Source organism: Stegodyphus dumicola, chromosome 1 (assembly GCF_044657685.1).
Source record: "Stegodyphus dumicola isolate Sdum_Otavi_A_Nest chromosome 1, ASM4465768v1".
In the NCBI taxonomy this organism is placed as follows: domain Eukaryota; kingdom Metazoa; phylum Arthropoda; class Arachnida; order Araneae; family Eresidae; genus Stegodyphus; species Stegodyphus dumicola.
The window spans coordinates 128,223,655-128,250,556 of NC_140768.1; the positions used below are offsets into that span (position 1 = coordinate 128,223,655).

The window sequence follows — 26,902 nt, forward strand, 5'->3', positions numbered from 1 at the left end:
CTCAAACATCTGAAGAAGAATAGTATATGGTGGAAAGGGCCCAGGCGGTTGAAAGAAGAAATGGAACACTGGCCAAAACTGAATTTATGTTCCACAAAGAACATTGAAGGTTCCAACAAGGAAATAAGAAAAATATCGAAGGAAGTGTTCATAAATTCATGCATCACAGTTCATAAATTCAGCGTTCATAAATTCCGAAGATTTAATTAAAGCCTAAAGTTACAGCAGTTTACATCGAATTTACAGAATTACTGCGTGATACTTAAGGTTTATTAACAATGTTAGAAATACCTTGGAATTATTAGGATGTTTGAAGGATCCGGAATTGGAAATGGTGGGAACTTATTGGATGAAACGTGTTCAGGAGCGAAATTTCACAAATGAAATTCGGGCATTGAAGAACAACAAGGAATTATGTTCAGAATCAAAACTGAAGTCCCTTAATCCATTTGTAGACGAAAATGGTGTAATTCTTGTTGGTGCACGATTAGAAAATTCAAATTTGGATTACAAACAAGCACATCCAATCGTATTGCCTGACAAAGATCATTTGACTGATATAATTATTCTTCATAGTCATCAGGCGGTAGGGCACGGAGGAATAGCGGACGCTTTAAATCAAATAAGAGACAAATTTTGGTTGCTGAAGGCTCGAAGGAAAATTTAAAGTGTTCTGTACAATTGCAATGTCTACAAAATATTTCGAACGAAAGCTGTCGCGCAAGATATGACACCTCTCCCACCAGGGAGATGCCTAGAAGCTTTTCCGTTTGAAAACTCTGGGATATATTACACGGATCGACTGTACGTAAAAAATGGAAGAGAATTATCTAAGACATACGTTTTACTATTTACTTGTGCTGTAACTAAAGCCGTGCATTTAGAACTTACAGCTGACTTTTTCTTTGAAAAATGTTTACTTGCATTTAGACGGTTCATAGCGAGAAGAGGTTTGTGTCGAATAATGTATACCGACAACGCCAAAAACTTTAAAAGAGCGAAAAAAGAATTAGAGCTATTGAACCAGGTGATAAAAAACAATACAATTCAAGAAGAGTTCTCTAAACAAGGAATTAAAGGAAAATTTACATTTGAGAGAAAGGGTGGTCTGGATTCTTTTGGAAACGTATGGTTCAGTCCCTGAAAGCTCTTCTGAAGAGAACCCTAGGCAAATCATCCTTGACATTCAGGGAATTAAAGACAGTCATAATAGAAGTGGAGGCTATATTGAACTCCAGACCTTTAACATTTATATACTCGGATCTGGGACAGCCAGAATCTTTAACCGCTGGTCACTTCTTAATAGTAAGACTGTTACTATCATTACTGCAGGGAAGCTCTAAATTAACTTCAACGAAGGAGAGTCTTACACGTTGATTTAGACATCAACAAAATACTGGTGGAAAGAATCTGGAAAAAATGGAGACAGGCTTATTTGATGAATTTAAAATCTACTCTTCATTCCAAACTGTCAAAAACCGATACTTGTTTGAAAACAGGAACTGTTGTATTAGTGCATGAAGATAAAGCTCCAAGGCTGATGTGGAAGATGGGTATCATAATGGAAATCTTTCCACGAAGAAGAGGTGGCAATGTGACAGCCTGTGTTCTCCGTTTGCCCAATGGCCATGTGATTAAAAGACCAGTGCAACTACTATATCTAGTGGAACTGGAATGTAATAAGGGCAATTGCAACAATTGTCCTTCCGGGCCGGAAGATGTTGCAACTCAACCCTTGTTGAGATCCGATGCTGTTGTGTGATGTCATTATGAACTATGAACTCACGGTCAGAGATCGCGCGAGAACTCGGAGGGAGAAATCGCATGCTGCGCCGTGCCAAATTTAAACCCTTTTTTATGTAGTTGTAAATACTATGTAACCCGTTTAGCTATATTATTAAATGTGTTTTATGCAAGATATATTGATCTTTTGAGGATTACTAATCTAATAGGATTGTGGATTTATTAATCACAAGATTTGCAGATACAGACGAAGGAGAGGATCAATCCAACCAGTGGCCTTGGCTTAACCCATTTGGAACAAGGTAAGTAATTTTGTTTTACCTTTATTAATTAGTTTGAAGCGTGAAAAAAGCTAATAATAGTAATATGCTGTTAATATCAGAATTAATCTTAAGCACTTAGATTATATAAATAGCTCAGGTCATGAATTTAGTGCAAAACCCAAAGCGCGACGATCTCGATCCAACTATAAAGGCATTGTTGCTAGTAAGTATATTATTATCATTGCAATTTTGTTGCATTCTGTTCAGAAATATTTCCGCAGAAAATATTTCCGTTACGAATGTTATGTTATTTCCAAGTTAATGTCCATGTCATTTCTAATATTGTGTCGTTTTAAATGAAAGAAAAAAGAGCGTTCAGTATTGTCGTTGAATTTAATACAGGTGTATAAGAAAATAAACTTCTTTCTCTGAAAAGCACTATTTTATGTAAAGGTACAAAGTATGTTACACTTTAAAAAATGAGCAACATTCATAGAGTAATATTTAATTTAAAAAACGTATCTCTATTTCTCTCTTCAAAATCTATATTAGTCTAACTTCAAAAATAAATTTTACTTTTTCAGACTGATTATAATGATTATAAATGTTATGAATTTACTGTGTGCTATGTTAGCTCCCAACTTAATTTTTGCTATTTCCGAAAACTGACTTGTCTCATTCTTTCGAGATTGCATCTGCAGAGAATGGATATGTAATGACAACATGAAATAATGAATTAATAATCACAACACTTTTAATATGAAGGGATTTAAATTAAGAATACATTTATTAAAAATCTCTGCACTTACTAGTAATACATATTGTAAGGATCTTAAGTTTTACTAACGTTTATTTTATTTTAAATCTTTACTATCACTTCTTATTTTCTACTTCCGGCCAGAATTATAAGCGTGAAGGTTTTTATGCAAAGTTTGTCTGGCGAACGCCAAGTATTTAAGTGTGGCCTTTTTGCCAAGCGAAAGAGAGGAAGCAGTGAGTTCGAAGCAGGCCGCTTACCTTAGAAGTTACGCAGTTGCTGTTCGCCTTCCAGGCCAAAGGTTTTAATCCTCTTGATAAATTAAACGTATTGTAGTGTTCAACAGTCTCTGTGCTACATACGCTTCCTGTTATTATAAGGCCAATCTTCCATGTGTATTATTCTAAAGTTAAATTAGAGTTTAGTTTTATTTTTATACTTTTTACGTTAGACCCCGAGTGGAGGGTCAGTGTATTCCGAAGAACGGAAGTTATTGTATATAGAGAAAAATAAAGGGTTTTGTATACCCTTCGTCTGTATCCTGTCTACTTACCACAATTAGTGAACATAGCTTTAGTAAGCTCTCTGTTCCGAGTCAGGTCCTTGTATGTTCCCGAAGAAGGTTAGAAGGAACATTGAACCTGATAGTGGCACCCAACGAAGAAGAATAACCATGGCCGAGTTTCAAGAAGAACCTGTGCTGCCTGCAGAAACGGCTCAGAATCCAGAAATGCCAGCTGCCGCCCTGGAAGGATTCGGTTACATCGTCCAGACCATGCGGGCTTCGATGAAACCAGAAGCAACATTTAACGGAAACTCACCGGTAACCAGTTTTTTGGAAAAATTGGATGACCACTTCATGCTCTACCCCGTGCACTAGTTTCAAAAAGTTACCTTAGCTACCAGCGCTTTGAGGGGCCAAGCGCTTAACTGGTTCAAATGTATCGGCAGAAGTCTCTTGGGTCAAGCAGGAAGTCCCACCTATACTTACGAAAATTTCAAGACTGCCCTACTAAAAGCCTTCCCTGTTGTAAGGGATCGTGCGAAATTAGAAACGGAACTTTTTAGTATATATCAACAAAGAATCGAAAACCTCTCGAGCTTTATTTTAAGAAAAATTCACGTTTTCAAGCTCTTGTATGGAAACCGTCCGGATCCTGAAATAATTCAAGTGATTTTGCCGAGGTTACTGCCCCAAGTGCAAGACTTTATTGAATTAAGAAATCCGACTACACTGGAAAAATTATTTGAGCTAGCAATCCAGTTTGAAGGTAGAAGAACGGCGGACGTCGAACGAAGACGCCAATATCAACAGCGAAACCAATTTGGTACGCCAAGACTATAGCAAACTCAAGCATACGGCTACGGAGAAAAAGCGAATCAGTGGGCAAGGAAACCCGAGCATTCAAAAACAGCCGGCGAACGTCGACAGTTCAATAGCAACCCAGGAAAAAAGTCTCAAGGCCAGGGGAAAAAGAAGGAATGCACGGAAAGGAAAAATAATTTAAACTAAAACGGATTTCTGCGGACGAGAGGGTGCGGAAATCCGAAGGCCACGAAAACCCCTCTTCCTACAAGTTAAATACAGTAATGGTGAAAAATTTGACTCTTCCGAAGATTGAAGTCTTGGTGAATAATATCCCAGCCACCGCACTCCTGGATACCGGCGCGCAGTGTTCCTGTGTGGCAGAAGTCTTTTTTAGAAAGTATTTTCGGAAATACCGCATATATAATGCGGATAATACAACAGTATTAGCGGCGCAAGGAGAACAATGTAAGTGCGTAGATAAAGTACCTTTGTACATCCGTATCAAGGACGAACAAGTAAAGGTGATGTTTTTTATAGTAAAGAATTTGCAAGCAAATTTAATCCTAGGAATAGACTTTCTTTCAGACGCACAAGCTACACTGGATTTTAATGCAGCGTCCCTTAAGCTGCCGATGAAACCAGTGCGTGTAGAAAAGGTTGAACCGCCAAGGTTAAATCTTGACCACCTGCCTAATGACGAGCAAGATAGAATCCGACAAGTGGTAAGTGAATTTGCTTCCTTATTTAGTGATATTCCAGGATTTACTCAGGTTACTAACCATAGTATTGACACCGGAGATGCATTGCCAGTTCGACAAAAACCATACCGGTATGATAAGAATAAGGAAAAAATTATAGAATGGCATATTACCGATATGCTACGTAAAAAGATCATAACGCCCATCTCAAGTAGTTATGCTAGCCCGGTGGTTTTATGTAAGAAAAATAATGATTATCCTTTGGAGCATCCAAAAAGGTGGAGATTCGCTATTGATTACCGTAAATTAAATTCCATAACAAAATATCCGGTATATCCGTTACAGATCATAGAAGAAATTTTAAGGAACATAAAATCAACCAAATTTATGCCGACTTTAGACTTAACGACTGGTTATTTTCAAATAGGGGTGAGGCCTGAGGACGTGCCTAAGACTGCTTTTATAACCAAGTCTGGCACTTATGCATTTTTGCGTATGCCGTTTGGCCTTTCAGGCGCCCCGGCAACATTTCAGCGATGCATGGACATTGTGTTAAGACCTGTTCTTGGAAAGTCCACATTGATCTATTTAGACGATATCATTATTACTAGTGATAATCTCGACCAACATATACAGGATTTAAGACAGGTGTTTTCTTTATTAAATGAGGCCGGTCTAAAAGTTAATGTCGAAAAGTGCAAATTTCCAGCCCCTGAATTAAAATATTTAGGTTACAAAATATCGCAAAAAGGGATCGAGACAGATGAATCAAAAATAATCGCTGTACAAAAGTATCCGACTCCAAACACGGCAAAGAAGCTCTCTTCTTTTCTAGGACTTTGTTCATATTATAGGTCCTTTATAAAAGATTTTGCGGCTATCGCTGAGCCATTGTTAAAATTAAAAAGGAAAAAGGCAAGATTCTCGTGGACGGCCGAAGCCAATAGTGCTTTCGAAAAATTAAAACAAGCATTAACGCAAGCCCCTGTGTTGAAATTTCCTGAAAAGGATGAAAATTTAGAAATTTCAGCAGATGCTTCGGATTATGCGGTAGGAGCGGTACTTTCGCAAAATCAGCAGCCCGTGGCATTTTTTAGCCGAAATTTAAATCAAACACAAAGAAACTATTCCGCGACCGAGAGAGAGGCACTTGCAGTTCTGTTAGCAGTGCAAAAGTTCCGAGTCTATTTTGGAAAGGCGCCGATAACAGTATATTCTGATCATGCGGCGGTAACTAGATTGTACTCTGGAAAAAATTTATTCCCAAGGTTAATAAGATGGGCACTCAAGCTGCAAGAATATAATCTGGTAATCAAGCATACCCCCGGAAAGGAAAATATCGTAGCAGATGCCCTATCACGAATTAAATTAGACGAACAGGATAATACCGTAAAAGTTGCAATGCGTGTACAGCGTGTACAATAAATTCCCGAGAAACTGTAATAACAGAACTGGGTAAGGATCCTGAGTTTGGAAGTATTTATGAGTATTTGAAGGATCCTGAAAATTTTAGCCACCAAGATATTGTGGCGATAAGAAATAGGGCGGCCCATTACGAACTAATAGATGGTCTATTATTCTACACAAAAACTACGAATTCCAACAACGAATTTCGACCTGTTATCCCAGCTAGTCTTAGATTAAATATCCTGCATGAGCTCCATGACAGCCCTTTAGCTTCTCATGCTGGTATTCGAAAAACTATCCAACGCGTACGCGAGGCAGTCTACTTTCCTGAACTGCAAAAGTTAACAAGGCCATATGTCCAGTCCTGCCCAACATGTCAAGCCGTTAATTATATTAATTTCCGCCCGGCCGGGTTTCTAAATAGTATTAAATTCGAATTTCCAAATGAAATAATTGGCATCGATTTATTGGGCCCTTTCCCAAAAAGTCAGTTAAATAAAAGTCGCTATCTCCTTGTTATGGTTGATCATTTTAGTAAATGGACCGAAATTGTTCCCTTAAAACGAGCCTCCGCGAAATTAGTTACCGATTCTATTTTAAATAAATATATTTTAAAATACGGGGCGCCCCTAAAAGTTATATCGGATAATGGTCCTCAATTTGTAAGTAATATATTTGAAGACATGTGCCAAAAACTGGGCATACGTCATTTAAAAATGGTCCCGTATCGGCCGCAATCAAATATAGCGGAACGGGTCAACAGAAATATAGTGAAAATTATCCGTAGTTATGTTAAAAATTTTCATAAAAGCTGGGATAACTATGTCAATGAATTTGCTTTCGCCCTTAGGACCGCAAAACATGATACAACGGGCAAAACTCCTGCTGAGTTATTTCTAGGCAGAAAGATTATAACACCGTTAGATAAACTATTTTATGTGCAACAAAGAGCCCCAGAATTTAAAATGGGTGATATAGAAAAACTAATAAAAGAAGCAAAAAAGAATACGGAAGTAGCACAAAGAAAACAGAAATTATATTATGATTTGAAACGACGGGGAGTAACTTATAAAGTAGGGGATGAAGTTTTAAAAATTAAGCATTCACTTTCTTCAGCACCAGAAGATAAAACTGCCAAATTTTTTCCACGATTTGAAGGACCATATGTTATAGAAAAATAACTCACGCTGTTGTAGTGTTAAAAGCCAGAAATGGTGAAACCTGTTCCGCAAACATTGATCAAATCAAGCACTACTTCGATCGTAATAAAATGCAAATCTTTTCAGATCTTTTGCAGGATCCGGCACGGCAGACACCGCAGGTACAAGTTCCAGAGGTGAAAAAACGACAAGTACAAGGCCAAGCCAATGAGAGACAGAAGCAAGTGAAAAGAAAATTGCCCCGCGGAAAAATGAAAGGTAACAAGAAAAAGAAACCGTTCCACCGTCCAGAAAACAGAGTTCACGAACACCCCCAGAATGAAGAAGGGAGAAGGACGACGTATGTGAAGAGGACGAGGAGAAATGACGGCAACTATAACCCGGCTTTAAAACGGAAGATCTACTCATCCGACAGAACTCTCCGCAGCAAAAGTCGCCGAACTGCGGAAGGGCCATCAGCGGCGGAGGAAAAAGTACAAGAAAAATTTGAACGGCCAACAACGAGGTCCAAGCAGGATCACGACAGAAGTTTCCCGGTTCCGCCCAGACCAGCTGCCATCAAACGGCAAAGACCACAAGCAGAGGAGAAAAGGAAAGTATTCAAGGGTGGCCGTACTGGTGAAAAAAGGAAGCTTCCAGAGGAAAGCACTGAAGGGCGATCCCGTACAAGAAGGAGGATAAACCAAGCTACTATCTGCAGTACCTTTAAAGACTGGGCCCAGAAAAGGATGTCCGAATATTACAAAGATAAGTAAAATTTTATGTTACTTTGCAAACTTAAGTTAATCTTTCATTCTTACTGCAAGTGGCAGATTTCAAGAAGTTTTACCTCATGCGAGGTCTACCTTTATCGCCAAAAGGGCGAGAAATGAGTTGTGACCGATTTTCGTATTATGTTGTTAAATTACTCGTGCGTAAAACTAAAGTTGATGTATAATAGCGTTGTGTAAAGACTTAAATATTGTAAAAAGTTATTGTATAAATTTTATTTAAAACATTCTAGCAAGAAAGAAGTTTTAGTCTGAAAGACTTTTTGAAATGTAGTATTATTTCAATGTAGAAAGAATTGGCACTTGCTTTGAAAAGAATAGAACTTAACAATGTACTACTAATGTATGTTTTCAAATGTGTAAAATTAACGGCATGTTGATATGTTCTTATATACATGTGAACTGTTATTTTAAATGTTAAGAAATACCGTGATATGGTAAAAGTGAAAGTAATGTTAAAAATTTGTTATTCGTGTGACTGTAAAGATTAAATCATGGCGAATATGTGGTAAAGGTTGAATGATGTAGTTAGGCTCTCTGACGCTACACTTTAGAGTTAGCCACTTTTAGAATAGTACCTCAGGGTTTAGAGTTGAAAGTAGGGTGTGTTAAGAGGTCTCGTTATGTTGAATTTTAACACGTTAGTGTTTTGATTGTAGGAGGAAGTGTGGCACACGTAGACAGAAGCACATTCGTGTTTGGTGTTCTTTTACAACACATGTCAGAGAGCACGGGGAGAGATAATTAAAATAGTCATGAATGAAATAAGAATGTTAAGAGCAGTATAATTCTATATGTTACTTGCCATGTCATTGTGTAACATTTCATTAAACTAGTTTTCCTTCCAGATCTCTGGAAGGAACCAGAATTGAATAAAAGCTCCTGGTTAGATGCAGTACAGATGAAAAAAAGATTGTTGTATATCCTGGGAACTGCTATTGTAACAAATTTCTTTCTGTTAAATTTTTAGTTTCTAGCTAAGTTGTGTTTGTAAAAGGTTGGCCTCGCGTTAGATTCTAGAGCTAAAAGTTTTCAACAAGGTCGTTTTAGACCTCAGTTTCAAACTAATTAACTCTGGCGGGAAGTATGTAAGGATCTTAAGTTTTACTAACGTTTATTTTATTTTAAATCTTTACTATCACTTCTTATTTTCTACTTCCGGCCAGAATTATAAGCGTGAAGGTTTTTATGCAAAGTTTGTCTGGCGAACGCCAAGTATTTAAGTGTGGCCTTTTTGCCAAGCGAAAGAGAGGAAGCAGTGAGTTCGAAGCAGGCCGCTTACCTTAGAAGTTACGCAGTTGCTGTTCGCCTTCCAGGCCAGAGGTTTTAATCCTCTTGATAAATTAAACGTATTGTAGTGTTCAACAGTCTCTGTGCTACATACGCTTCCTGTTATTATAAGGCCAATCTTCCACGTGTATTATTCTAAAGTTAAATTAGAGTTTAGTTTTATTTTTATACTTTTTACGTTAGACCCCGAGTGGAGGGTCAGTGTATTCCGAAGAACGGAAGTTATTGTATATAGAGAAAAATAAAGGGTTTTGTATACCCTTCGTCTGTATCCTGTCTACTTACCACAATTAGTGAACATAGCTTTAGTAAGCTCTCTGTTCCGAGTCAGGTCCTTGTATGTTCCCGAAGAAGGTTAGAAGGAACATTGAACCTGATAATATGTACGGTGTTAGCACAAGAAATAATACTTTTTCTCTCAAGAGGGGGGAACTATAATTTTTTATATTAAATTCACTATACTACAGCACTTTCGAAAGAAGTGTAATCTCATAGCAACGAAAATACAATGCATGTAATAATTTTTTCGATACTGCTATCAAAATGTAAACAAACAGTATGGAGGTGTACCCTCGAGCCCAAGCAAAGTCAAGGCGTTCCTAAGCGTTGAGGAAATGATATCATCGGAATCACGAATTATCAGTCACGAAGAGGGTTTTCTCCCTATGTGCTTGGCGCGGTACAGAATGCTTATATGCTACAGGGGAGGCTAATTACATCGTTTTATTATAAGCTTTTTGTTTCAGCCTTCCACTGAGGTTACTGAACTTGCATTCCTCCGCGAGGCATTAAGAATCCACTTTTTATATCTATTAAGTCCATAATGCTGTTAAGACGGCAGTGATCATAACAAATACGTATTAGGCCTATGGATAAACAAGAACCTAATTGGCCGCTTTTTCTCAATATTAATTGTAATATAATATTCAGACAAGATATAATTTCCAGATTTTGTTGATATTTGAAAATACATTTAATTATAGAGTAGTTAGTTATTGTTTCCACATAAAGATATTTGGAAAAAGTAAATGTTTATAAACCTTTGTTTGAAATAAATACAATAGCCGCCGCGTATTTAAACTACAAATGAATAAACTCAGCCACCTTTCGCATTAAAATGCGTTGGAACCGAAACAAATACGTGCTAATCATTTGAAAAACCGCCGTTTATTATAAACTTGTAGGCTTTATATTTATTTTAACTAACATTTATTTTAAGCTATCTTTCCTGTCAAGCCTTTACTTTCCCCTAGAATTGCCAATGCTAGAGTATGTAAATTGTAGTAGAGCGCGCAGTATATTCAAATTTAGCAGACGTAAGTTGAGTTTAAATAGAAAGAAAACGAGATTGTAGGTGTGCTTCTTGAATCGCGAACGGGAAAGTTGCTACGTAGAAATTTCAGAACCGCGCGTTTCGGACTGTGTGCCTATCTCGGCAGTTTTTGCTAAATCTTTCAACTGCTTAATTAGTAACCTCGCTGAATCTCAGCAGTATTTTAGAACGCGGTTAGGTTAGTTTAAGATCTCAGAGCCTCGTGGATAGTGATCTCGCTATTTTATTCATCCAGTCATTATTGTTCAGTTTTACGTTCTGTTTCAGTTAACAGCCGGGTCGGCGTAGTTTGTGAGCGTCAAGTGGACGCAGCTGTTATTTTTAAAGTTGAATAAAAAGGGCTTTAAACTCTTCTTACGTGTCTGTGTAAATTCAAACTTCGTAGCAGTCACTACCACAATTGCTGACAAGTTGGGGGCCACACGACACTACATTGGCGCCCGAATATCTTACGAACTCAGATGTCCGGATTGGATCCAATTGGATGGAAGGCCCTGTAGAACTCCAACAGCAAGAAATGGCGAACCAGTTAGAAGTATTTGGACACCTGGTCCAAACTATGAGAGCATCTATCAAGGAAACCGTCAATTTTGACGGAAAAAATTCGGTGGCGATATTCTTAGAAGGCCTCGAAAATCATTTCCAGCTGTATCCTGTGCCCGAAAGGCAAAAGGTTGCCATTGCCAAATCTGCGCACTAAAAGGACAGGCCTCACTATGGTGGAGGAGCATAGGGAAATTTTTATTAGGAGAATTCGGAGGCCAAGCATATACCTTTGAAAATTTTAAAACATCATTATTAAAGGCCTTCCCCATAGTGAAAGACCGAGCAAAGCTAGAAGCCGAACTTTATAGTTTTTATCAATGTAATATGGAAGATTTGACGGACTTTATTCTGCAAAAAGTTAGGCTGACAGACATGCTGTATGTAAAGAAACCCGACACGGAGGTAATTGAAATAATATTACCAAGATTGCTACCTGCTGTCCAAGATTACTTGGAAATCCGAAATACAAGCACCTTGCAGGAACTCTTCGAGTTGGCGGTCAAGTTCCAAAACCGACGAATAGCGGAAAAATCTAGAGGGGCATCGTATTCTCAAGGTTCCCGAAGACAATTCTCAAATCAACAGACCGGTAACACAAATCGCTCTTATGGGGAAAAGAGCTATCAAGCCAACTCATCGAAGCACGGTCAAGGCACAAAAAGGAAATTCGAAAAAAACCGTCCGCGTACCCAAAAGACTGTAGTTGAAAAGAAAGCTTTAAACGATTAGGGGGCCTGTAAAAGCGAGGGTCCAGACCCCTGAAGTTTGGCAAAAACCCTCAAGAAGACACCTAAACACGGTCGTGGTAAAGAATTGACAGTTACCAGTTATCAAAGTCCTGGTTGGCGATGTACCAGTGGAAGCCCTCATTAATACAGAGGCAGAAGGTAATTTTATGAGTGATAAATGTTTCAATAAGAATTTTAGTAGATTACGGTTATTTAAAAATAAAAACACAGAAATTATTGCCGCCCAATGAAAAACCTGTCAATGTGTCGGGAAATTATTATTAAGAATACAGATAAAAGACGAGAGCCTTAAAGTATTAATTTTTGTGGTGAAAAATTTACAGAATCCAGTCATTTTAGGCATGGAGTTCTTAAAGGCCACGAAAGCCAAGCTCAATTTTCAGGATAATTCTATCATGCTGGAAATGGATCGGAGGGTGGTGGAGCCGGTGAAAGAACCTCAGGTAGACTTGAGCCATTTGAGTGTCCAAGAAAGCCAAGCCATCCAGCAAGTGGTGAGTACTTTTTCAAACTTCTTTTCAGAACGGCCTGGTAACTGTCAAATTGTAACACATGATATACAACTAACTGCCGATAAACCCTGTGGGGCTAAACCCTACAGGTATGATCAACAGAAAGAACAAATTATTGAGGAACACATTAAAGAAATGTTGCAGAACCAGATAATAACGCCCATAAATAGTGAGTACGCGAGTCCAGTCGTACTATGTAGGGAAAAGAACGATTTCCCTCCTTCAGATAAAAGGGCTTGGAGGTTTGCTATCGATTACAGAAAACTCAATAGTATTACTAAATTCTCGGTTTACCCTTTGCCGGTGATTGAGGAAATTATTAGAAAGATTAAGTCTACGAGATATATGACTACGTTGGACTTAACTTCTGGCTGATATCAAATAGCTATGAAACCAGAAGATATACATAAAACCGCGTTTATCACAAAATCAGGCACTTATGCATTTTTACACATGCCCTTTGGGCTGTGTGGGGCCCCGTCAACATTCCAGAGAGCTATGGACATTGTTCTAAAGCCTGTCCTAGGAAAATGGACTTTAATTTATCTCGATGATATAATTATAACGAGTAGTACGTTGGAGCAACATATTAAGAACTTGGAAGAGGTTTTTAAATTATTAAAAGAGGCCGGTCTTACAAGTAACGCATCGAAATGCAAGTTCGCGACAAAAGAACTTAAATAGCTGGGTTATAAAATTTCGCAAAAGTGTATAGAAACTTAGGATTCAAAAATAAAAGCCATCAAGAATTTCCCACCTCCCAATACCGCCAAGAAACTTTCTTCTTTCCTTGGCTTATGTTCTTATTATTGGTCGTTCATAAAAGATTTCGCGAATATTGTTGAATCGTTGTTAGTAATTAAAAGAAAAAAAAGTAAGTTTACATGGACAGCAGAAGCAAATACAGCTTTTGAAAAGTTAAAAGAAGCACTCATCAATGCCCCTGTTTTGAAATTCCCGGAAGGAGACGAAATCCTGGAAATTGCAGCCGACGCGTCGGACTATGCCGTAGGTGCGGTTCTCATGCAGAATGGGCATCCTTTGGCACTTTTTAGTAAAACCTTAAATTCTACTCAAAGGAATTATACAGCTACGGAGAGAGAAACAGTAGCCGTATTAATGGCTGTACAGAAATTTCGAGTTTATTTCAGCAAAGCGCCAGTAACAGGCTTTTCGGATCATGCGGCTGTTGGTAGACTTTACTCGGGGAAAAACCTAACGCTCAGGTTAATAAGATGGGCTTTAAAACTTCAAGAATATAATCTAATAATTAAATATAAACCAGGAAAAGAAAATAATGTCGCTGACGCACTATCCCGAATAAAACTGGTCGAGGAGGGGAATGAACTCAAATGCGCTGTGTTTCTAAAATTTTAGATTCTATAGAAACAATTATTGCTGAATTGAAAGCTGATCCTGAATTTGGAAGCATTTATGCTTATTTAAAAGACCCCGAAATCTTTGAACATACCGCCGCAATAAGAAGTAGAGCCGCAATAAGAAGTAGCCGCATAAGAAGTAGAGCCGCAATAAGTAGTAGAAGAAGTAGAGCCGCAATAAGAAGTCGCCGCAATAAGAAGTAGAGCACAAAACTACGAAATAATAGATAATTTATTGTTTTATACGAAATCAACAAACGAAAACTTTGAGTATAGACCAGTCATCCCAGCCTCGCTTCGATTGAGCATTTTGAAAGAATTACACTACACGCCAACATCAGGTCATTTAGGGGTCAGAAAGACTATAAAAATGATACGCGAGGCGGTATATTTCCCGCAATTATACAAAATAGTAACTGCGTATGTCAGGTCCTGCAATCAATGTCATTAATTAATGATATTAATTACAGCCCGGCCGGGTACTTAAATAGCATTCGCGCTACATTTCCGAATGAAATTTTAGGCATAGATCTTCTTGGTCCTTTTCCCCAGAGTGAGTTAAATAAAAATGGTTTTCTTTTAGTAATTGTAGATCATTTTTCAAAGTGGACAGAAATTGTTGCACTTAAACGCGCGTCAGCCAAAACAGTTGCAGATGCATTCTTACACAGGTACATTTTAAAATACGGTGCACCGATAAAAGGCATTAGCGATAACGGTAAACAATTCGTTAGCCAAATTTTTGAAAACATTTGCTCTGGACTTGGCATACACCATATCAAAATGGTTCCGTATAGACCACAGGCAAACATCGCAGAAAGGGTTAATAAAAATATTGTAAAAATAATTCGAAGCTATGTTAGCACACATCACAAGCGCTGAGATGGCTACATCAATGAGTTATCTTATGCTTTAAGAACAGCAAATCATGATATTACTGGAAAAACTCCAGCAGAATTATTTTTAGGACGTAAGTTAATTACGCCACTAGATGAATTATTCTTTGTGCAACAAAGGGAACAAGAATTTAAACAAAAAGATATACAGAAACTTATCGATCAGGCGATTAAAAACTCGGATACGGCAAGAAATAGGCAGAAACTTTATTATGATCGAAATCGCCGTGAAGCAGATTTTAGAGTGATAAGATAAGTGATTTTAGATTTTAGAGTGATAAAATGTTAAAGCGGAAATTTTCTTTATCAAGTGCCCCAGTCAATTTCACTGCAAAATTGGCTCCGAAATTTGAAGGCCCCTATGTAATACAGGAAATCAAGGGAATCATATTGTACCTTAAGAACGAGAGAGGGGAAATCTGTAAAGCAAGTCCCGACCAGGTGAAAAAATATTATAATCAAAATGATTTCGAAATCCTTAAAAGTTTCTTGCAGGACTCAAGTGCAAAAGAAGTGGAAATTCCAGAATTAACGCCGCCAGCTCCACCACCCAAGAAGCAGAGAACAGAAGAGGAACCTAGCAGAAGAGGAAGTCATTCTAGGGTCCCGAAAAGAAGGAAAGAGAATGGTCAGACTCCAGCATTCAAGAAGTGCAGGAAATCAACGCCGCCTCGTAAAGAATCTTTGGTAAACAGGTAAAGACCAGGTACAACATCCCACAGTAGAAAATCTGCGTCGAGGAAACCACTTCCAGGGCAAGATAGTCAGAAACAAACAAGGCCGCCGTTCATGAGAAGCAAGAGGAACGAAAAGATTGGGACCAGCAGAAAAAATTCAAGCAAGAATCCAGACCGGAGGCCGCCAAGACCAGCCGTCCAGGGACCAAACGGAAAAGACAGGAACCCGAAGACTACCACCCCCAAGAGGGCGGCGTACAGAGGGCGAAAAAGGAAAGTGACCATGGAGGAAACTCGAAGAAACCAAAAGAGGAGGTTAACTTGCATGAATTCTGTAACTTGGGATCAATTCTGCCAGAAGAGGATGTCGGAGTTCCAGGCATCGAAAAGTCAAAGATAAGTTAAAATTTTCTATAAATATTTCTTTTGTTCTGAAATGTTATGTGTAAATATGAAGTTCTATGTGTTGACGGAAGTCAATTTGTCTCGGTTGAGACTTAGTTTTGTTTTACTGTATTTAGCTAAATCAAAAGCATTATTTTCTTTAAGTGTAAAATCTAAGAACAAGCAGTTCATGTTGGTCGAAAGACTGGTTCTGTTATGTTAAAGCCAAAATTTGGCCGAAGGTAAAATAGCTTCGTATTGTTGTATGAATGGAAAATTTAGTTTCAGTGCCGCCAGCTTGGCGAAGAAAGCGTAAAGTAAAATTTTATTTTCTCTTATTCATCTTATTGTAAATCGTAAAAATCATGTATTAGAATTTTGTAAATATAGGTAAATACTTGAAAGTTATGTAAAAGTAGAATTTAGTCTAGAAGCATAAAATTTTAGATGCTAAAAGTAAATGCTCAAAAGAAACGAGTTAAAACCTAAGTGTTAAACAGTAGATAAAATCATGCTTTAGAGCGAAAGCCTGCATGTGAAAAGATGAATGAGGGGGAAATTTAGAATGAATGTGGTTTTTAGGGTTCTCCACCCACACTTGAATTTAGGAATGTTAAACATAGCTCATCGAGTTTCAGTATGTTGGAATAGGGTGTGTCATAATTAGTCGATTGAAATCTAAGAAATCATTGTGGTTAGGGGAAGTGTTGAAATACAAAAACAGGAAGATTCCCGTTTGACACCACACATGGTGGAGAACCAGGGTAAAGTTAAATTCATGTTTGAATATTTGAATGAATGTGAATTTCAGCAGTTAAATAAGGAAAAGAAAAGGATCGAAAACGATAATCGAGTGAAATCGAGTAAAAATATTATCGAGTGTTAAGGAAGTGTAAATCATAATGTATTTGGAATATACTGATACTATCTGGAATGAAGAGAAAAAGATTGATTGATGAAGAGCAGCAGCAGAGAAGATCCTGTAAGAAGATATTGTATTCTAATCGTCTACAAAAACTATTGTAGGGTTTTGTTGGGGAAAAGTTTGTTTTATGTAAACGAGCTCTTGAGTGTTAGGTTAGAATATGGAAACTTTTCAACAGGTCGTTTTTAGGACCTGCTTCCAAGTTTACAAAATTCTGGCAGCTGCAAATGTAGGGTTTATATTTATTTTAACTAAAATTTATTTTAAGCTATCTTTCCTGTCAAGCCTTTACTTTCCCCTAGAATTGCCAATGTAAATTGTAGTAGAGCGCGCAGTATATTCAAATTTAGTAGAAGTAAGTTGAGTTTAAATAGAAGGAAAACGAGATTGTAGGTGTGCTTCTTGAATCACGAACGTGAAGGTTGCTAGGTAGAAATTTAAGAACCGCATGTTTCGGCCTGTGTGCCTATCTCGGCAGTTTTTGCTAAATCTTTCAACTGCTTAATTAGTAACCTCGCTGAATCTCAGCGGTATTTTAGAACGCGGTTAATTTAAGGTTAATTTAAGATCTCAGAGCCTCGTGGATAGTGATCTCGCTATTTTATTCATCCAGTCATTATTGTTCAGTTTTACGTTCTGTTTCAGTTAACAGCCGGGTCGGCGTAGTTTGTGAGCGTCAAGTGGACGCAGCTGTTATTTTTAAAGTTGAATAAAAAGGGCTTTAAACTCTTCTTACGTGTCTGTGTAAATTCAAACTTCGTAGCAGTCACTACCACAATTGCTGACAAGTTGGCGCCACACGACACTACAAACTCATTTCCGCCGCTTATTAAACTCAGTTTTGCAAAAGCCTGATTCATTAGTGCCAAAATACCATACTTGAAACTATCAAAGCTTTTCATAATTCATCCATTTAACTTGAGGACTTTGGCTTTATCATTCAGGTGTGTAGTGCTTGAATAAACAGATTTGACATATATTTTCCTACCCCCCCAGTCCCTGTACCTATAAGACACTGTTTCCCGAGTTCTTTCTCCGCACTTGCTTCTGAGCGTCATAATTTCCTCATCTTAAGGTTAACAAAAGCAATTCTTTAGAGGTATTGTGAGGGTTTCTTCTCGAGTACCAGCTCACAGGAATTGAAAGAACTTCTGTAGCCCATCTTTTTAAGGTTTCTAACTTCTTAATGCTCCACTTGAGATATGTTCACAGAGAGTTTTAGAGTAAAAACGGTTAATACCGGTAAATTAGATTATTCAAAACTAGCCGCTACATCCGTAGGTCAATTGATTGTCACTTTCAGTATGCTCGAAAATTTATTGAGCAGAAATCCACCTCCCCACGAACTTATTTTTGATACTGTTATATTTTCGATAATTTACTTTGTTGTTGGTGTACCTCTTGTAACATTTGGTCTTTATTATAAATCCTGTTTGGTTTATTTTAAATTTGTGTTCGGTAAATCTTTCGTCTATTCACATGAAATTAATCCTAATCTGTATCTATTATCCTAATCTGTATGCTGTTACATATTTCTAAATTTGATCTTTCATGTTATTCACCAGCTAGATGGCTTTGCCTATAGTTTTTATGCTTTTTAATTTCTGGATGTTTTGTTGGGGAAAGACAGACAAAGCCCATTGGGATGCATCCCCACTGGCCAAAGTTCATCCGGCGTACCAACGGGTGCGGCTAGGCCTTCTCACATCATTGACTAGATATGTTGGATGGGCGATAGATCTGGAGAATAGGCAGGCCAGGGTAAAAGTGCAGTATGGTGGGCTAAGGCCGCAGGCAAACCCTAAAGGTAGCAAAGGAGAACAGCCTGAAAACACTTCAGAGATCTATCATTGACTGGCACATTTGTCGATTATGTGTACTCGGGGGCTCGTGGGAGTGGAATCCAATACTATTCCACACCAGAACACCGGGTACAAGACCTGTATGACGATGCATAACACAACAGTCGAGCAGCCTCTATCTGTGCTGTCTACAAACTCTAAACCATCGTAATACTGAAGGCAGAAGCGTGACTCTTTCTAAAATACAGTGTCGTGCCATTCGGAGTCCATCTCCGCCGTTCAGTGCCTCATTGCAAACGCAAATGCCTGCGGTTTTAAAGTTAAAGGTAAGAGAAGAAATGGACGTCTAGTAGGGAATCTCTTGTACCTTAAAGGGCGTCGAATTGTTCATGCAGCAACAGTTATACAGACTGCATTCGTTGTGATTGCGGATGTGTAAGTGCTCCACATCAGTGTCATGCGCACAATATCCCTGTCTTCCCGTGGAGTAGTGCGACAAGGCGATTACATTTATTTCTTTCCGAAGTCTTTGCCTGACGAATTACTAATTAGATAACTGTAAATAACACATTCGCATTGACTGTTGCTTGACTACGTCCGACATAAGACGCATTTTTCTATGGGAAAAAAAAACCCTCACGAGAGAACAATTTACGTTATTTAAAACGGCAGTCTTTCCTCTCTTTATATGCACATTGTAAAGAGCGTTTCAGTCGCCCAGGATTTTGCGCGTATGCTGAAATCGTAATCACTTGCTCTTCCATTGAAGTTTTATGCTGTTTGGATTCTTCCTTCATGGTGTTGTATTTTGGTAGGCCAGCCGTTTATAATGCAGACGAAACTGGACTGCGTAACAGAACATTGCCAGAACGCACATTAGTATCTGAAAGTGACACAGCAGTTGCTTTAAGAAACTGAAGGAATAAGTTACTGTTTTATTAACGTGCAATATGGGACCCAGTTAAGAAGACAGCACTGGCTGTTGGCAAAAGCAGAAAACCTCGATGTTTGAAAGGCGTCAAGAAGTCATAACTTACAATAAGAACTCACAGATGACAAACAGCTTTTTCTTTTGAAATGTAATAGCGAACTGAAAAATGAAATAATAATAATTAGATGTAGATTACTAATTAGACTAAAACTGCGCAGCACACCTCTGATCTCTTTCTGAAAAACACTCACATCGCTTCCTGCAAGTGAAACTTCTAACATTCAACCTTTAGATCTGGATACTGTAGAGGCTTTCAAATGTCATTACAGAAATGATGTTCAGAAAACGATAAATGGAACTAAATTTTGTGAAAATGCAAGCATTTCGAAAGAGATAACTAAATTGATATCTCTGCTAGAGGCTATGTATATTATAGCATGTGCAGGGGGTTAATCTCTTAAAATCAGTTAAATATTGTTCTCGAAAATATAGCTTTTACGCAGAAGAAGCCTCAGAGGAATGGCAAATTGCAGCTAATGTTTCATATATCAGTGGGGAAAGTTATAAGAATTCATATTTAGAATATTTTTCCACAACGATAATGAGACAACGTGTGTAAAAACTGATTACGAAACTATTAAATGCAGAAACTGACCGCGAAAGTGGTACAGAAAAAAGTGATGACATGCCATCATCAACTAAAAAGTACTACAAATTCTAAGAAAAATTCTTCAGCCGAAAAGCGGTGATAAAAAAAATGTTAGCAGTTTTATGAAATACAGAATGCAATTGAAAAACTGTTGTTGAACAATGTGAAACAAATACAGATGGAGCAATTATTTGTAAGCGATAGAATGTCATCAAGAAAGTAATTATAAAAATACATTAAATGAAAAAATTAAGAAGTAAATTTCAAATTTGCGTAAATAGTTTAATTTTAGTATTAATTTTTAATTCTTTAGGATTAAATATTGAATTAATTAATAATTATAATTTTACTTATAAAGTGTTATCACAATTTGTAGTCGCTGCTTATTAAACTGAGCCTCTTAATAAACTCAAATATGCTTGGAACGGAAGTTATTTTAATAAGCGTCGGGCACTACTATACGTATTGCATAAGAAACTACTTTAAAAATCAACGCCATTACAACAATAACTTACTTAAGTCAGCTATGAAGTAAAATATAAAAATAATTATGTAAAATAATTTTTATAATAATGCTCCCAACATTGTATTGTTTTTGTGCGTTTTGTTGTGTGAATATGATGTTTTTGCGATTTTGCTAAACTGTTAAAGAAAATGCAAAACTTATTATATTAATGAAGATTTTTAATTAACTAGCTACTTATGCGGCCATACACCTAAAAATGCAGTAGTTATTGTAAAAAAAAGAAAAGAAAAGAAAAATATGACGATATATGATGGTTTTAGTGAGTCCAGCTGGTATATTAGTAATAATAGAGACAAAGAACCGCGTTTATTGTTTTTTTTAATGAGCTTTTATTTAGTTCACATATGGTGTTCCACTTTGAATCGGGATCCATAGCGGCCGAGCGGCACACTGGTAGTTCTGACCTGGGATCTGTTCCAGGCGAACGGGTTGGCTGCATCGACTTTTCATGATTCGGATTTCATGTGCAATGTGTATACGAACCAGTTTCTCTTAGAAAGTCCTCCACGAAGGCATCCCTCACCCCTTAGGCAGATAACCCTAGTGTGCTTTGTCATAATCAACTAAACCAAACCACTGTGAGTGGAATTTTTTTCACCGATTTTTCACCCATTTCCTGATAAGCTATCGAGCTCCAATTTTGTGTATTGTACACTATTTATCGATAGCAATGGCATAAAGAAATTTTTTCGAAATTCGACTTGGAGTTCTTTAATTTAGTGTTTAAACTATTTATTCGCCTATACCTTCGTTTAACGAATAAGCTATGCATATCAGAATTTGACTGTTTGCACCATCGAATAGCGCGGAAGAAAAAAAAAAAAACTTTTCAGTTATATTTGTATGAAAATAGTAATTTGATTTCTGAATTTTCGGTGGATTTTTTAAAATCGCTGAATATTTTAGACTATTTGAAGTTTGGATTTTAAAGTTCCAACATCTAATAATGTATCGGAAATTTGAAATTTAAAACTTTGAATTTTTCTCAGATTATGAAACAAACCTTTCGCCCTCTTTTAAAACAAGAATGATAAAAATTTATTAATTGAGCGATTTTCTACATTCGAAAAATATACTGCAGTCTGGAGTAGATCGGAAATAAAAAAGGATTTTCTCGCGGAAAATTTGCTTTTCAATTTGCCTTCTTGTACTTAAGGACGAAGTGGTGTTTTCTAATTTCCGAAACTGAATGTGCAAAGCGATTTCTTCATTCTCGAAATGACTTTCAGTTATTTTCCTTTATTTAACAATATTCTTATAATTTATTGCTTGTGTTTTAATCACGATAAAAAAATTTCATCACTGAAAATATGTAACCGAGACTATATAGAAAATAAAATATAAGCAGAAAGCATTTTTTTAGCAATACGTTTTTATTTAAAATGGATATGATAATTAATGCACTAAAAGGAGAAAAAATTATCATATAATTTAATGGGAATAATGATTAAATAATTCTATTTACATAATCCAACTTCTATATCACGAATAATCAAAGCGTGGGGCACCTAAATAACGAAATCGGTTAATTAAATATAATTTATTATCTTTCTTAATTAAACATGGGCATGCTCCCTTTTATTATTCAGGATATAAAATTGTACTTGAATTTTATAAATCTGCAATTTTCATTAACTTATACGATAATTTTTTTTTCTCCTTCTAGTGTCTTAATTATCACATCTATTTTAAACAAATGCAAATTGTATAAAACTCTTTTTTTTAATTGGATTTTATTAAATCGCTTATTTTGTTCATCAATAACAAACGAATTGAATTTGAAAGAAAAATTAAATATCCTAACATAACATGGAAGATAAAATTTTTTATTTCAGACAGTGGCAACACATTGTTTTAAAATCGCCGATAGAGTTGATTAAATTTGAAGGCCACATATGCTTTGCCGAGTGACAGCGCATTTCTTTTCAATCGCGGAGTTTTCTGATTGAATTTAAAACATGAGTATGGTACATGTTGCAAAGCGACAACATATTGCTTTTAAATCGCGGAGTTTGTTAATCAAAGATTAATAAAATTCGCACGAAATTTGGAAAAGAGTGTTGAAAGCTTTCAGATTTCATATTACGTTCTAAGGACCATTTTTTTAACGTTTTATGTGTTACCTCTATTTATTAAATATCACGCTCTGACGCACTTAAACCATAAATTTCAATTCAACAGAAATATAATAAAATAATTTAGACAGAGCATGTAATTTCCGATACAAAGTCTCACTCGCTTTAGATGATTTTTTTTTTTTTTTTTTTTCTGTACAGTGTTGTCATTGCTCGCTTTGAAATCGTAGAGTTTGTTAATCAAAAATTCGTTAAAGTTTTACAAAATATGAAATAAATAATAAAGCAAATTCCAAATTTGGGCTTCCCATATAGGAGTGGAGAACTTCGTTATTCAAAATTAGATGTCTGTAGGTGCCGTCGTTTTTTTCACTACGCGAGGAATAACGTATAGATTTTTCATTAATTTAATGTTAGAGAACAGATAAAAATAACATTTTTGAATTATATTTGAGGCACTTCTTTTAAATTTTACACTTAGACCTTTTAATGAAAATACAAATCTTACCTCTATGACCAGATCGACGAGGGGCTGTTGAATTTTGTTGTTTTGTAACAACTAAACACGTGCACAGTGCAATGATGCATCCTATAGCTACTGCATGCATTTTTAACAGGGATTTTTTTTTTAGTCTTTAAACATTTAATCGTAACCTGATTGCTTTAGCAAATTTTGGATAAAGCTTCAAAAAAATGTGTGGTTTTTGCAATTAGCAGCGTGAAAATTCTGACCACAAGAATGAACATCCAAAATAAGCTTTTAAATTAATTTCTTTCCTTCATTTCCTCCAGGGGGCGTTGTGTAGTGATGATCAGTAGCTGTCATTTCTAGCAATGTGTTTAACATTGTTACTGTCCTTGATGGGTTTCTACGTAAACAATGTGCTCTGTTTTGCGTTTAGAATTATTCAATGTTGGGGAATTTGTGACGTATCTTTCCACGGTGGGATAAAAAAAAGGCTTTTTTTTTTTTCTGAAGTCTGTTTTTGTGCGTGTTCTTTTTATATCCTCCTTAACATCCTTTTTCAGTTGAAATCTATTCAACCTATTTAGTTTATGCTATTTCATTATGCTTTCAATTTACAGAATACTGAAACGCCATTTAAAATTTGTAGCTTTATATCTGTAATTTGCAACTACAGTAGCAAGAAAGTGGATAGAATTTGAATCATGGCACTCTGCATTTCCCGTAAATTAATTAGCCTTATTATGACGAGAATTGAAAGAAAAAAATCTGAAAGGGTTCAAATTTTAACGATCGCCCAAAAGGATTCGTTAAGATTTTTACGATGTCGCTGAGCTCGCAGTCACCAGTCTGCTGTTGCAGTCACAGCTGATAGCTTTATTATTAAGCACCATTTTCTTTGCTCTTACGCCATATCCAATTCAACAGTAAAATTACAAAAAATTTAAAAGCAGCGTAGCAGGATATGCTTAGAATTCCCGATGAAATGGTAAAGATTGGCATACTTTTTTTGTAGTCTTTCTCAATTTATCATATCGGCTTTCAGTTTTCTTAGTAAGATGGGTTGCAAAAAACTTTTTGTGGCTTTTTATTATTAACGTTTTGTGTGTTAACTTAATTTCTTTGCACTTACGTCACATAAACTTCAGTTCAACAGCAAAATCACAAAATATTTAAAAACAGCATATCTTTCAAATAGACAGCCTCTCCCGACAGACAGTCTTGAGCGCTGGAGATGAAAAGATTTTATTCCGTACAACGTTGCCACTACTTGCTTCCAAATCATTGAGTTTGTTAATAGAGCATTCACTAAAGTTTTTTAAAATATAAACTATAAAATTCGAAATTCAAAATTTGGGCTTCCATTAGCGCACGTTCGGGGGAAAAACAACGTTATGTAAAATTTAAGTACCGTACCGAGGAACATGCATATATATATGTAGATTCTTCATTATTTAATTTCTTTAAAGATAATAAAGGAGGATAGCATTTAGTGGCAGTAATTTGAAAAGTAATTCACCGTTTATAGTGGACGACGCAAAATCCTGTGTCTTGACTAATAACCTATTTGTGCTAATAATACCCTTTTAGGCTAAAAATGTTAAGATTTTAAAGATTAGGAGTCCAGCTTTATATTATCTTCATTATCAAAAAAAAAAAAAAAAAGTGAGTAATGCCCAGAAAATTTACAAATAATTAATTTACAGCGTGATATATCTTATTCAAAGACTTAAAGAATTTATCAAATCGACAGATTTGAAGTACTTTTATTCCTGCTTGTCAAAAGATAACTATCCTCGGTTACTACGGATTTTTGAAATAAAAATAACAGTTTGTTTTGAAATACATTTATATGTGAACTGTTTTTCTTTTTTTGGCTGCAGATAGGAATTATTAATTCTAAGAAAAGAGCTAAGTTGACTGAGAAGCATGTACATTTCGTGATGAAAATATTTTATCATAATTTTTCTTCGACATTAATTAAAATGAATTAAATATAAATAATAAATAATTAAATGTAAAAAATAAATTTGTATGTAAATAATTATTAAAAATTAATAACTATTTACATACAAATGTATATATTTTTTGTGTGTGCTTCTAAGAAAATTTTAATAAATAAAAGAAACAGAGTTGGTCATCATTATTTATTCTCAAGTGGGAAGTTTTCTAATTTGTTTAAAAATGAGTTATTTTGTGGTTAATTTAGAATATTATAATTATTTGAAATAAATGTCAGTCTTAAAATATAGTATTTCTTTGCCAATGTTTTCGAAATACTTAGTGTGACAACAAAAATTTCTTAAAGGCCAACGTTTAGATATCAGACGGAAAATAAGTATAAATTATAATTTGCTTTTGGCGTCATTACCAATACTGATTATGTAGGTTTTGATAAAAATTTAATAATTTTTTTTAATAAATACTTTTGATTTTGTTCAGACGAATTCAGCCCCATCCGATGCTTACAGATCTTTCGGCTCGCATACTATTTGGAGCTTTAGACCATTGCTTTATTTTATATAGGCTTATAAGTATTTTCTCTTTGTATCATGGGTATATTTACCTCAGCTTTCAAGAACACACTGATTACCAATTGCTTTCACCAATTTCACTGATCTCCAATTTCAGATATATTATGTATATTGCTGTATTGGAATTAATCTCGCTTGGTAGGAAGAAAATTCAATCTCTTCTATTAAATATTATTTTGATTCGTCAGAATTTTGTGTTAAGTTAAAAAATATTTTCAAAAATTCCAAATTAATTACAATGATCTTAAATCAGTAATGGAATTATGTGATTAAAGTGCCATTTCGTTATAAGCCATTATTAAATTATGGAAAAATTAGTACATTAACTTCTAGTTTTTGCCAATTTTGCCATATTATTTTTGAAAACAAAAAGTGAACAAAATATTTCTGAATTCAAAGAAAAATTTTCCATTTGTATTGTTCAAAGTCTTGATAATGAATGATACTAGTATTATGAAAATGCATTTGCATTTCTGTAATTACTTTTTATTTTAGCATTATATGTTTTTTCAGTTTTTGAAGCTATTCATATTTGCGTAATTCTTCTTTCGGCACGATTACTACTTTTGGTTCAACACTTTTCGTAAAAACAGGCGTAACTGACAAATTCTCTAGGATAAGCGAGGAAAATAAACGAGTAAAATAAGGTACATATAATTTTATTCAAATATTAATATACGTATTTATTTTTTATTTGTTTTCTGTTGTTTATACCAGTTTACACACACACACACAAACAAAACAAAAACAAAACAAAAAAAAAAAAAAAAAAGAGAGAGAGAGAGAGAATGCAGAAACAAACGAACGAGCTTTTAAAATGGAAAATGTTTTTCAGCCGAGTTTGTTGTTCAGTTTCAATGTTATTACTTTTTTAGTCCAAAGGGGCTTTGTCCCTGAGGGATTATTGTTTTCGTTTTGGCATTTTGCGTTGAAAACTTTAAAAGGCTGTACCACTTTTCAAATCGTTGCTATCATATTTTATCTCCCTGTCTTATATTTGAAGAAATTAAGTAAAGAATGTGCATAAATGTATGTATGTTTCTCGCATTGTGAAATAAAACAGCGGTAGTTGGAGCCATCCAATTTTGAATGACGTAATCCTACTGCGAATATGGGCATCT

General features: G+C 35.8%; 1 protein-coding gene across 1 annotated transcript in view; it reads right to left on the minus strand.

The window, feature by feature from the left end:
• LOC146999238 (uncharacterized) overlaps positions 1 to 23,544 on the minus strand; it is a 193,322-nt gene extending 169,778 nt beyond the window's left edge. The window contains exon 1 of the mRNA XM_085820382.1: positions 23,290 to 23,544. Coding sequence (XP_085676508.1) covers positions 23,290 to 23,389 — 100 coding nt within the window. The 5' untranslated portion in view covers positions 23,390 to 23,544. The remainder of the gene's footprint in view (positions 1 to 23,289) is intronic.
• Between the last annotated feature and the right edge of the window lie 3,358 nt (positions 23,545 to 26,902).